Below are 13584 nucleotides of genomic sequence, written 5' to 3'. Positions count from 1 at the left end.
ACTCGAATACTTTATCACCATCGTCATATAGCTAAAATATTGCTGTTTAAAAAAAAAAGGAAAGAAAAAAGATAATAATATCAAACAAAGGGATCACCTGGAAGGAAGGTATGTCAATGTTCCCACGTGCTATTTCTAGCACGATGTATTTCATATTCTACGTGTTATGTGAAAAATTCGATTAACAAGATTTATTGTTGAACATTGTTTTCATGTTTGTAAATATGTAATAGACCCCGTGCATCATTCTCAGGAAAATCATCGGAAACTATAAATATAATATATGAAACAGTTTCCACAGATATGTTATGTGCTTTCCATGGGGTATTTATAGTCTGTGGTGTGAATACTAACCTTGCTGAAACAGATATCTGACGCCATTGAGTTATCTCCCTTTAGGAGGACCCCACCCTCAGAAAAGACAGCGGATCTTCTTCCAAAAACAAGTGTCACTGAGCGTGTTTTCAAAGACAGATTCGTGGTAAAGGTTAAAAGAGGTTGGTATGAAGTGTTCATGATCATGAATATTTTTCACACACATTTGTGGGAGACATATTGTCACTATGGACACAACACTGTTGAACACAAAGAGGGAATTGATTTGGTACAAGTGTTTAGAATTACTGTGACCGCGCCCGACCATGTACATGTAAAGTACCCTTTAATACAAGAAGAAATATCTGAATACAGCCATCAGACACTGTTACAGCTTAAACTAATCATATTTGTAATTGTTTGATATCTGTGACCTACACTGAACACATCCTGGGACAGTAGAGGACAAACCGAAAGTAAGAACCAGGAAGTGGGAACATAGGCAGTATTCTCAACGACACTAATATTTTTCTTTTTCAAAACGTAACATCAAACTAGTGAAATAATGTTTGCCGTCGGCAGTCAATGCAAAACGCATAGCATTTCAAATCATATATAATATTACTTACTTGTGTATTGCTGTTGTTTGACTAGGTGTGAGTTATATTTCATAATGAGTGGTAGAATCTATGAATCAATAAATGTTAACTTTTGAAATTCGGTTCACGTGTAAAATATGGATTTCATACTTCATTTGTTCATAGCACTTTGTGCTATATGTGAGTACATTTATGCGTTAAGAAATAATGCAAATGTTTCCCATGGTCAAGTGCCTACACGTACAACAGAGCGAGCGTGGGATTTTAGTTTTACGCCGCTTTTAGCAATATTCCAGCAATATCACGACGGGGGACACCAGAATGGGCTTCACACATTGTACCCATGTGGGGAGTAGAACCCGGGTCTTCGGTGTGACGAGCAAACGCTTTAACCACTAGGCTACCCCACCTGCCCGGGCACAACAGAACATAAGTGACATTTATGTAAAGTAATCATATTTAACTTCTTTGTAACCGTGTGCATTTATGTAATGACTGTCGTTCTCATCGGGATGCTGGGATCAATTTTCATTAACATGTTGTCGACAGCTGAAAATATTTATATAAACATAAAATGGAAATTATCTTTTATGTATCTCTTCGCCAGACGAATTCCATTTTATCTGTTTCGTTTTATCATCTTTTTGATATTGCTTTGGTTGGTTGGTTGGTGTTGTCCTATTATTGAATAGCTGTAACGCTTCCTTTTGTTGTGTTTATTGTTTAACGCCTCACTCAGCAATATTCCAGCTATATGGCGGCGGTCTGTAAATAATCGAGTCTGGACCAGACAATCCAGTGATCAACATCATGAGCATCTATCTACACACCTGGGATGCGATGACATGTGTCAACCAAGTCAGCGAGTTAAATATTGCAAAATAGAAATGTCAAATGAAATAATTTCTTTCCGTTTCAAATTAACTGAAAGAATCTTGTCCTCAGGTGTATCTGCTGTCTCTATATCTTTATCTCGACTTTCACATGTCGGTGTTATGTTTCACACAACAACGGGCACTGTTCGACTGAACATTGTTCGACCCAAAATATCGAGACGTGCTTTAACCATTTCCTGGAAACTGTCAACACAATGTATTGTTACCTGATGTGTCCAAATACAGCACTTTGAGAACCAGTTCTTGTTTTAAATCGGATATACCGAAGTTTTCCGTGTTTCATGTCATCAGACAGTGTGCCATGTTTATTGGAAGATGTAGGCCTGGAAGGGTTGCTATAAGCGATACATAATATATAATGTAAGATGGATAACGCTCACCAAGTTTTCTGAATACAGAATGTCGGAACCACAAGAGAAGGTTGACATAAGTGCCCTCAAAGACACATTCCTGGAATGCCCCGTGTGTGTGGAACATTTCAACCAGACAGACCGCCGTCCTCGTCTCCTCCACTCCTGCCTCCATGCCTTCTGCACACAGTGTCTTCAGCAGCTTCTTGACAAGGAGGGGAAAGGTCAGATCACATGTCCGCTATGTCGTCAAGTCCACAAGATCCCAGGAGAGCCTGGCACTTTGCCCGTGGATCCGGTCAGAGCAAAACTTGTAGATTTTGTGCAGATCAAAAACGAAGGAAAAGCTCCATGCACAGACTGCCCCGCAGGAAGCCCAGCAGAGTCAAGGTGCCAGGAGTGTTCTGTATATCTGTGTAAGGAATGCGCATATGTACACAGACGTCATCGACTGACTCATGACCATCCCGTCATATCCCTGAGTGGAGTGCTAGAACAGCCTCTGAACACATTCGCCCAGGGTCACTTCTGCACTCATCATCCAAAACACCAGCTGGAGTTCTTTTGTGCTAGTGATGAAACGCTGTGTTGCCTTTCTTGCACAGTTGTGGAACATAAGGGCCACGACTTCCAGAAACTAGATGAAGCAGCTAAGAAACGACAAACGGAATTGGAAGCATCGATGCTGGCCGTCAACGTAAATGTCCAACAACTGCGTCAGAGGCGACTGTCTGAAGAAAGACGTCAAACTGCTATCGCGGAGGCCCAGGCAAAGGCCAAATCCGATGTGAACACACACTTTACAAGACTGATACGCATAATCAATGAAAGAAAGTCACATCTGGTCCGGGATATCGACGAAAGAAGTAGTACAATGTTGTCTCTGTCTAAGAAAGAAGTAGAAGCGATAGACCAAACTCTTGCTGTTGCGGAGTCAACTGAAACGTACTTCACTCAAGCCAAGGAGAAGGCTGGTGTTGTGGAAATTCTTCAGATGTATCCTGCCATCAAGAGAAGTTTGGATGCAGCAGCCGATGGGCAAGGTCGGTCGACAAACGGCACCGGAAGTTGTGATGACATTTACTCTCACAAATGGAAATATTGTCGAAAAATTGGGATCAGAAGTAGGTTGCGTGAGCGAGTCTACTGAGACTCAGAAAGGTAGGCGCACACATCTTTCCTTGGACTAACGAGGCAAACGTATTTGCCTATGTCAATGGTTTCAATACTTCTCCATAACTGTTACATGTTAAGTTTGTAAATAGAAATGCGAACAATCTCTTTCTTCTGTTGAAAAATGTTAGCACTAGCAACATCTAAATGTAACCGTACCTGATGATCTAAACAAGTGTGAATGTATTAAGCGGGTCTATAACAGATACCTGCCTTTGAAACTCATGTAACCATGTGTAATATATTTTCAATCGTTTGTTCGTGTCGATGATTACTATAATAATGTTTTGTAATGATATTACCGTGTACCACTAAAGCAGAAGGTCGGGGTACAATTCTCAGGCCAAATCATACCAATAGACGTTAATAGATGGAACTTGTTGTTGCCTTGCCTCGAGAAGATAAAACAAGAACTCGTCTGCTTGGAATCTGTAAGCTGTGTTTGAAATTGGATTCATGCACGTCGCAGTCTTAGTACAATGATCTTGAAAGTGACATTTTTGTACATCATGCTAATTGCCTATTTTCAGAAAATGATCAACTTCTACTGTCTTTAGATGAAGTATTTGATGCTGCTTTGAAATACAAAAGCAAGAAGAAACTTATGAAACATTGTGAAGAGAAGTCTTACTCCAATGAAAGAGAAACGTGCGCTATCTGTGAGAATCATATCGAAGATGCAAAGAGGATACGGTGCGGGCACCGTTTCTGTAAGGGCTGCATTGACCAGGTGCTCAGTAGGCAACCAAATTGCCCTGTGTGTTGCAAAGTTCGATATCCGGTTTCATCGTTTTCCGAACTTGTAAGTAGGGAACTGACGCATTGTAAATCAGTAACATTTCTTCTGAACCCAAAACAAACAAAACATGAAATGTTGTAACCAGTGGTCACCTGAGTTTCTGTTCAGTATGAATACGCTTTTCCGTCGGCAGTCAATGCAAAACGCATAGCATTTCAAATCATATACAATATTACTTACTTGTGTATTGCTGTTGTTTGACTAGGTGTGTGTTATATTTCATAATGAGTGGTAGAATCTATGAATCAATAAATGTTAACTTTTAAAATTCGGTTCACGTGTAAAAAATGGATTTCATACTTCATTTATTCATAGTACTTTGTGCTATATGTGAGTACATTTATGCGTTAAGAAATAATGCAAATGTTTCCCATGGTCAAGTGCCTACACATACAATAGAGCGAGCGTGGGATTTTAGTTTTAGCAATATTCCAGCAATATCATGTTGGGGGACACAAGAAATGGGCTTCACACATTGTACCCATGTGGGGAATCGAACTCGGGTCTTCGGCGTGACGAGCGGACGCTTTAACCACTAGGCGACCCCACCACCCGATCAGGAGGTGAAATTTCTCTTATTGTAAGCTGATTATTACAGATATAGGTAGTGAGTGAGTTAAGTTTTACGCCGCAATATTCCAGCTATATGGCGGCGGTCTGTCAATAATCGAGTCTGGACCAGACAATCCCGTGATCAACAGCATGATCATCGATCTGCGTAATTGGGAACCGATGACATGTGTCAACAAAGTCAACGAGCCTGACCACTCGATCCTGTTAGTCGCCTCTTACGAGAAGAATGGTTTACTGGAGATCAATATTCTAACCCGGACCTTTACGTGTCACAGATCTCAGTAACACTGACAGATCATGATTGGTAGACTTGCGACAGAGCATTCGAAATATTGACTTAACGTAACTAGAGCATAATGCAAGTACAGAAACATTCACATTCGGACAGGCTTGATGAGTCATGTAATACCCGTACTCACAGTTTACTATTAAGACGCTCCTAGTTCAAAGGAAAATATTGGAACATAACTTCAGTCATGTTCTATTATGTATGTAGAAACTAAGATTCAAGAGAAATGATTTTCTTATTTTCTCTTGCAACCTAAGTATGTATGATATTAAAAAGAAATACTTTAGAAAGGCTCTTCCTCAGCTATGTTTGCGTCGAAAGTCGTCAAAAGGCCCCGCACATTCCTGCAAGTTGAACACCGTTCGTGCAAACATTGCATGACATGGTGTAATAAAGAATTTATTGTAGCAATTGGACCCATGTGTGACGTTTCCCACTATGTTCCGTATTTATCTTTGTTAAACGGCTCCTCTGTAATGCTTAACAATATGTTTCATTTTAATGCTAAGGATGTGTAAATAACCTTCACCCAGCAATTAACTGTATTGTCCTGGCCATGCTGCTTTGACCGTCGTTTATCGAGTACTTTGCTGACACGCCTTGATATGACTGAAATACTGATGTGTTTTTAGTATAATTGAACCGTTCTTGCTCAATCACCTTTTCCATCCAGAATGTTTTTGTTTTGGCGTTCACAGTTGCCTTCCAATTGTTTACCTTTTGCCCTGGAGACTCAGTAGTTTGTTTAATGTATTCGCTAAGTTTAATCAAGTAAACGAAGTGTAAATAGACATCATTGAAACATCAGTTTGTCTAAATCCTAACCCATTGCCTGAAGGATGGTGGTTAGTGCAACATCATGCAAGAATGACAATGTTTCCACGTAATAGGACTGTTTAACAAATAACCAAATACAAGAAACATATATTAACATGTTCTGCTGGTTCACGAAATCCCTAGTTATTATAATTATATCATAATGGTATGTGTGCGATTGAGTTGCAGGGGGACGACTATTATGGCGACGAACAGCATCGGGCAAGTTTTATAGTACGATTGCTTCAATGTATTCTCATTTAACAGGATGTGTTAGTTAGACTTTCACCTTTAATGACAGATGTTACAGAAAACCACTTATTTATTTCTTCTACCGTTGTCTCACGAAAAGTGGGAAGTTATTATCTATAAAATTGGTCTTGATAGTACTCTCCAACTTCTAAAAAACCTCCCCAAAGAAGCCTTTCAGCTTGTTTAACTTGTTCCTCCAGTATATATGTGTCATTGTCGTCAAAAGGAGTCACTGATTCCTACAAAATGAACACCGTTTATGCAAGCTGTGCATGACATGGTGTAATTAAAACTTCATTTTATCATTCGGACCTATCGTGTGATGTTTCTTTTATGTTCAATATTTATCTTTATTTAACGTCTCCTATGCAATGCGAAATAATATAGACGTTTGGCGTTCACAGTTGCCTGCCAAATATTTACTGTTTGCCCGGAGACTCGGTAGTTTGTGTAATGTATTCGCTAAGTTTGGTCAAGTATCCAAGTGTAAATAGAGATCATTGGAACATCAGTTTGTCTAAATGCTTACCCGATGCCTGAAAGATGGTGGTTAGTGCAACATCAGTCATGCAAGAATGACAATGTTTCCACGTAATAGGACTGTTTAACACCAAAAAAACAACCACAAGAAACATATTTAACATGTGTTTTCCATAAGGGACAAAAATAATTATGCGTAATTATACTTGATGTCAACATACGTTGCACGAGGTTGTGATATGCAGTATATGGACTAAATAAGTTGCTGTTGGTTATCTAATTATTCTCACTAGTTATTAAAATACAGAACGGCACGCCTGCGATTGTGTTGCAGTTTTGGCATGCACCTCCACACGAAGGTAGTAAAGGAGAATACTAAGAATTGTTTGCTGATAATATTTCTGCTGTTTCTGGCACTTGTTAATTACTCCAAAAGAAGTTCGATTTTCTGGAAAGGTTTTGTAATGGTAAGGGGAATAAAACAAATTGGAATAAGACAAAAACTATTGTCTTTAGAAATTGTGGAACGCATGCCGATATGAGAAATGGCATTATAATGGTAATCCTTTTCAAACTTTAATTTCTTGTATTCATCTAGGTGCTGACTTGTGTTCACTATTGTTTGTTGATAATATTACTGCTGTTTCTGACACTCCTAATTTACTCCAGAAGAAACTAAATGTTCTGGGAAACGTTTGTAATGATAAGTCAACATACGCACCATGAGGTTATGATATGCAGTATATAAGATATAGAAGTAGCAGCTGGTTCTCGAAATCCCTAGTTATTATAACACATAATGGTAGGTATGCCATTGTGTTGCAGGTGGACCCTAACGACTGTGATGATGACGAACAGTATCAGGCAAGTTTTATAGTACTATTGCTTCAGTGTATTCTCATTTAACAGCATGTGTTAGTTAGACTTTCACCTTTAATGACAGATGTTACAGAAAATCAATTATTTCTTGTACCACTCTCTCACCTAAAAAAGAGAAGTTATTATCCATAAAACTGGTCTTGATAGTACTCCCCAACTTCTAAAAACCTCCCCAAAGAAGCCTTTCAGCTTGTTTAACTTGTTCTGTTGGTATTCACCGGGACTGCATTTCAAGTCCACAGATGTTTATCATATTTATTGGTAAGCTCTATAAGAAAATGGAAAAAGGAGTGTGAGAAGGAAGTTTCATAAATCAGTTCTTTACTAACTTGTGTACACTGATGTTTGCTGATAATATTTCTGCTGTTTGTCACAACTGTATTGTAATTTTGTAAAGAAAAGATGTTCTGAAAAACTTTTGTAATGCTAACAGGAATGAAAGTAAATTGGAATAAGAGAACAATTGCTGTCTTTAAAAATTGTGGCCAACATGCTGATGAAATGGTATTGTAATGGTAGCCCTGGTCAAACTTTCCCATTCAAACAGGATTTGAATAGATAAATTATATAATACCCTTATGACCGTACTTAAAGTTTATTTGTATTGTGTAATGTACGGCACAAGACGCAGTATGTTCTGAAAAACTTTTGTGATGCTAACAGAAATGACAGTAAATTGGAATAAGCCAAAAATCATTGTCTATATAAATTGTGGCCCCCATGCCGATATGAGAAATGGTATTGTAATGGTATCCCAGTTCAAACCTTCCCCTTGAAAATGGATGTGAATAAATGAATTATATAATACACTTATGGCCTGACTTACTGTTGTATTGTTTGAACATATGTTCAACTGTGTTCAAATAGTTTTGCAGAAACAAATATACAAGAAAAAAGTAACATTTGTCTTAATTTCTGTTGAAGCTAAATGTGTCTAAGAAGTGTTTGAAAAGGTAGTACTTAACACTGGTAGGGAACATGGTTACAGTGAGAGTGGAGTCTTTGTGATTTTTGCGACAGAAACTTTATGATTTGTGACAGAGTCTTTGTGATTTGTCTCAGAGCCTTTGCAATAATCCGTGTTGTAATAAGATAAAATGGTAATTATAGCTTTAGTCTGTGGTATTAAAGACTACAATTTCCCTTATCAACACATGATATCATCTTGCAACTTTATAATTTACTTTAATAAATCTAGCAATAGCATATATATTAGTTCTATCATATTTTGCAATGGAAGTCATTTTGACAATGAATATGAGTAAAACACCAAGATTAATAACATATTCACAACGAATTATGTCAAGTTTTCCACATGAAGTGTGTCATAAACATCAATATTTCAACATCACTTTCACTAAAATAATATTTTAAACATGTCACAGAGTCTTTACCACTGGTAACGGAGAATTTGAGATTGAAAGGCGATGGTAATGGAAAATTCCTATTCGTGTTCATTCATGAAAAGGCAATACGTTGTTCTGTTGTATATAAACATTTCCTTGGCCAATAAATGGTGTGCATCATGCAATTTCAAGTCGCCCAAATGAACAAGATGACATGATTTCTTTATTATCCCAAGTTTACGATTGTGTTGCAGAGGCAGTTTGGCTTTGGTACGCCAGTCCCAAAGGAACCAGCTCCGGTAAGTTATACAATTCTATTGCTTAAATGTATTTTCATTAAACAGGTTGTGTTGGAACCAAATACGGCCTTTCATTTGTTGTAATTGTTTTGTTGGTACCCACCAGGGCGGCATATTGGTCCACAAATGTTAATCACAGTTATGAATAAACTTTATATGAAAATTGAAAAGAAAGTGAAGAAGGATTTTTAACAAATCAGTTGTTTGCTAAGTTGTGTACACTGATGTTTGCTGATAATATTATATCTGTTTGTGACACTTGTAATGTACTCCACAAGACGCATTATGTTCTGAAAAATCTTTGTGATGATATCAGCCATTGTCTTTTTAACTTGTGCCCCCATGCCGATATGAGAAATGGTATTGTAATGGTATCCCAGTTCAAACCTTCCCCTTGAAAATGGATGTGAATAAATGAATTATATAATACACTTATGGCCTGACTTACTGTTGTATTGGACGCCTCCTAGTTCAAAACCAATTGTTTGAACATATGTTCAACTGTGTTCAAATAGTTTTGCAGAAACTAAGATACAAGAGAAAAAAGTAACATTTGTCTTAATTTCTGTTGAAGCTAAATGTGTCTAAGAAGTGTTTGAAAAGGTAGTACTTAACACTGGTAGGGAACATGGTTACAGTGAGAGTGGAGTCTTTGTGATTTTTGCGACAGAAACTTTATGATTTGTGACAGAGTCTTTGTGATTTGTCTCAGAGCCTTTGCAATAATCCGTGTTGTAATAAGATAAAATGGTAATTATAGCTTTAGTCTGTGGTATTAAAGACTACAATTTCCCTTATCAACACATGATATCATCTTGCAACTTTATAATTTACTTTAATAATCTAGCAATAGCATATATATTAGTTCTATCATATTTTGCAATGGAAGTCATTTTGACAATGAATATGAGTAAAACACCAAGATTAAAAACTCACGAAGAACAAAATATTCACAACGAATTATGTCAAGTTTTCCACATGAAGTGTGTCATAAATATCAATATTTCAACATCACTTTCACTAAAATAATATTTTAAACATGTCACAGAGTCTTTACCACTGGTAACGGAGAATTTGAGATTGAAAGGCGATGGTATTGGAAAATTCCTATTCGTGTTCATTCATGAAAAGGCAATACGTTGTTCTGTTGCATATTAACATTTCCTTGGCCAATAAATGGTGTGCATCATGCAATTTCAAGTCGCCCAAATGAACAAGATGAAATTATTTCTTTATTATCCCAAGTTTACGATTGTGTTGCAGAGGCAGTTTGGCTTTGGTACGCCAGTCCCAAAGGAACCAGCTCCGGTAAGTTATACAATTCTATTGCTTAAATGTATTTTCATTAAACAGATTATGTTAGAACCAAATACGACCTTTCATTTGTTGTAGTTGTTTTGTTGCTACCCACCAGGACTGAATATAGGCCCAGAGATGTTAATCATATTTATGAATAAACTTTATATGAAAATTGAAAAGAAAGTGAAGAAGGATTTTTCACAAATCAGTTGTTTGCTAAGTTGTGTACATTGATGTTTGCTGATAATATTATATCTGTTTGTGACGCTTGTAATGTACTCCACAAGACGCATTATGTTCTGAAAAATCTTTGTGATGATATCAGCCATTGTCTTTTTAATTTGTGCCCCCATGCCGATATGAAAAATGGTATTGTAATGGTATCCCAGTTCAGACCTTTGCCTTGAAAATAGGATGTGAATAGATATAGTATTAGGCTCCGTCCGTCCGTCTGTCCGTCCGTCCGTATGTATCTAGGTTTATCACAGTATGGGAAAGGTCCCAGTCAGGTTTTGTGACCGTGACCTTCATTTCAAGGTCACAAGGGGACTTTAACGTCTTACCCTTGTCAGCAAGATTTCTCAAGAACCGTTAACTGGATTTTGTTTATATTCAACACCAAGCTTAACCCAGGGAAGGCGCAGGACCCAGTTGATATTGGTGACCTTCACTGAATTTTCAAGGTTACAGCGACACTTTGAAGATTTCAGCATGTTATGCTGCATGTTAAGCTTGTCAGCGAGATACCTCAAGAACCGTTGACTGGATGTTCTTCATATTTGACATCAAGCTTTATGAAGGAAAGGGACTGCCTCCGTGGTGTAGTGGGTAGAGCGTCCGCCCGGAGAACGGAAGGTCGCGGGTTCGATCCCGACCTCGTCCTACCAAAATACGTTAAAATGTGGTACTTGTTGGTCCCTGCCTGGCGCTCGGCATAAATGGGTACAACAAGGACTGGTCGGCTCGGAGTCAGTATAATGTGTCTGCGTGGGGTATTCATGCTTCACTGTGGCATGGTATCTCAGTGGGCTAGCACTATAAAACCAGCTTCAGTATGGGCTAGTACACGCAGCCGCACATACACATACACATGCATGCACGTCGTCATATGAGCGAAAAATTCTCAAGCACAACGTTAAACCCAATTTCACCTCACCTCACCTCCAGGAAAGGTGCAGGGCCCAGTCGATTTTGGTGACCTTCACATAATTTTCAAGGTCACGGCGACACTTTGAAGATTTCAGCATGTTAACCTGCATGTAAAGATTGTTAGCGAGATATCTCAAGCACCTTTGACTGGGCTTTCTTCATATTTGACGTCAAGCTTCATCTGGGAAATATGCAAGGTCCAGTTTGATGACCTTCACATAATTTTCAAGGTCACAGGAACACTTTGAAGATTTCAGCAGGTTTATCTGCATGTTAAGATTGTCAGTGAGATATCTCAAGAACCGTTGACTGGATGTTCTTCATATTTGACACATTGCTTTATTTCGGAAAGGTGCAAGGTCCAGTCGATTTTGGTGACCTTCACATAATTGTCACGGTCACAGCAACACTTTGAAGATTTCAGCATGTTAACCTGCATGTTAAGATTGTCAGTGAGATATCTCAAGAACCATTCTCTGAAGTTTCTTCATGTTTAACACCATGCTTCAACTAGGAAAGGTGCAAGGTTCAGTCGATTTTGGTGACTTTCACATAATTTTCAAGGTCACACTGACACTTTGAAGATTTCAGCATGTTAACCTGCATGTTAAACACCATGCTTCAACTAGGTAAGGCGCAAGGTCCAGTTGATTTTCGTGACCTTCACATATCTCGAGGACAGTTCACTGGATTTTCTCCATAAACTTTCAAGATTTCCCTTGAATGTTTTTCAATAAGCAATTACATGTATTACTATTTTTGCATAGTTCATACACTAAGACATTCATGTCAAGGTCAAAGTCAGTCTTGAAAATATTTGTGCGTTTGAACAACTACAAAACAAGATATCAAGAGAGTTTGACTGGTCATGCTTTTGTTGACATTTAACTTCATCTTAAATTACGACCTTCACTTTCATTACTTTTTAAGTTTGATTTCATAATTTGCGGCGGGGGATTATGTCACCTTAGTGACAATGCTTGTTATATAATAAACTTTTGGCCGTTCTTATAGTATAGTTGTAATGGACGCCTCTTGTTCAAAGGAAATTATCGGAACTTAAATTCAATTGTGTTTACATATTAATATCTAAGATACAACAGAAAAGACAATTGTCTTATTTTCTGTTTGAACCTTAATATGTCTAAGAGGGATGTAAGAAAGTATTACTCAAGAACGGGTACTCCTTCGGTATATGTGTGTCAATGTTGTCAAAGGACGTCATACATTCATACGAAATACATTCATACGAAATGAACACCGTTCATGAAACTTTGCATGACATGGTGTAATTAAGAATCTATTTTATCATTCGGACCTACCGTGTCACGTTTCCTTTATGTTCCATATTTATCTTCATTAAACGGGCCATATGAGATGCACAATAATATATTTTATTTTAGTGAATAGAATTGAGGATCAACAAATAACTGCAGTTAACCCCATTGTCATGTCCCACTGGGTAAAAAGGATGGATAGCCAAGAAGTTGCTGATATGGGTCGCCTGTTATCACTCGTTTATAAAAATGATTGATATTTGAGATTTTTATTCAGTTCATATCATTTCTAAGAATACACATATACTTATGGGAAGATAGTTTAGACTTTGTGCTGCAGGGTTATCTGTATTCGTTGTCACCTGTTCTGTCCTCAAAGAGGATGAAACGTAGAAGCTTAGAGTAAGTACAAACAACTGAAACACGAAAATCTGCTGAATGCTGACGTGATTGAACCCATAAGGATAGAATGGCAGTTCCACAGTAATGTCAGTCAACTGAAATATATACTGATACAGGAATATATGTAGCACAGTGTAATTTCATTTCTTGCGTTTAGTGATCGCCTCTGTTGTCTGGGTTGAGAGCAGAAGTATATTGTGTCTGGGGTGGTGGGGTGACCTAGTGCTTGAAGTGTTCGGTGATTGATCTGAAGACCCGTGTTTATTACCCCCACATGGGTAACATGAATGAAACCGATTTCTGGTGTCCTCGCCGGAATATTGCTGGAATATTGCCAGAAGCAGGGCTGAACATATACTCTCATTTATTAACTCACTAACTCATTCACTCA

The 13584-nt window shown here is 37.9% G+C and overlaps 1 protein-coding gene across 4 annotated transcripts in view; it reads left to right on the top strand.

Annotated features, from left to right (window-relative positions):
- Window positions 1-393: 393 nt before the first annotated feature.
- Window positions 394-13584, top strand: part of LOC124267276 (E3 ubiquitin-protein ligase TRIM56-like) — a 30706-nt gene continuing 17515 nt past the window's right edge. Inside the window, exons 1-5 of one of the 4 annotated variants that reach the window (XR_006895994.1) lie at window positions 394-497; window positions 2209-3321; window positions 3864-4135; window positions 9022-9066; window positions 10330-10374. Coding sequence is in view for 1 of the 4 variants with exons in the window: in XM_046702187.1 (XP_046558143.1) it covers window positions 2210-3310 (1101 nt within the window). In the remaining 3 variants the exon portion in view is untranslated. Of the gene's footprint in view, window positions 498-2208; window positions 3322-3863; window positions 4405-5999; window positions 6092-7367; window positions 7812-9021; window positions 9067-10329; window positions 10375-13584 lie in introns of those variants that run through there. The other 3 variants (XR_006895996.1, XR_006895995.1, XM_046702187.1) reach the window with 3 other exon arrangements.

Source organism: Haliotis rubra, unplaced genomic scaffold (assembly GCF_003918875.1).
Source record: "Haliotis rubra isolate DU_JTF1 unplaced genomic scaffold, ASM391887v1 Scf130, whole genome shotgun sequence".
Classification (NCBI taxonomy): domain Eukaryota; kingdom Metazoa; phylum Mollusca; class Gastropoda; order Lepetellida; family Haliotidae; genus Haliotis; species Haliotis rubra.
Note: the sequence above shows the minus strand (reverse complement) of the source record. Positions and strands in the feature narration are given on the sequence as shown.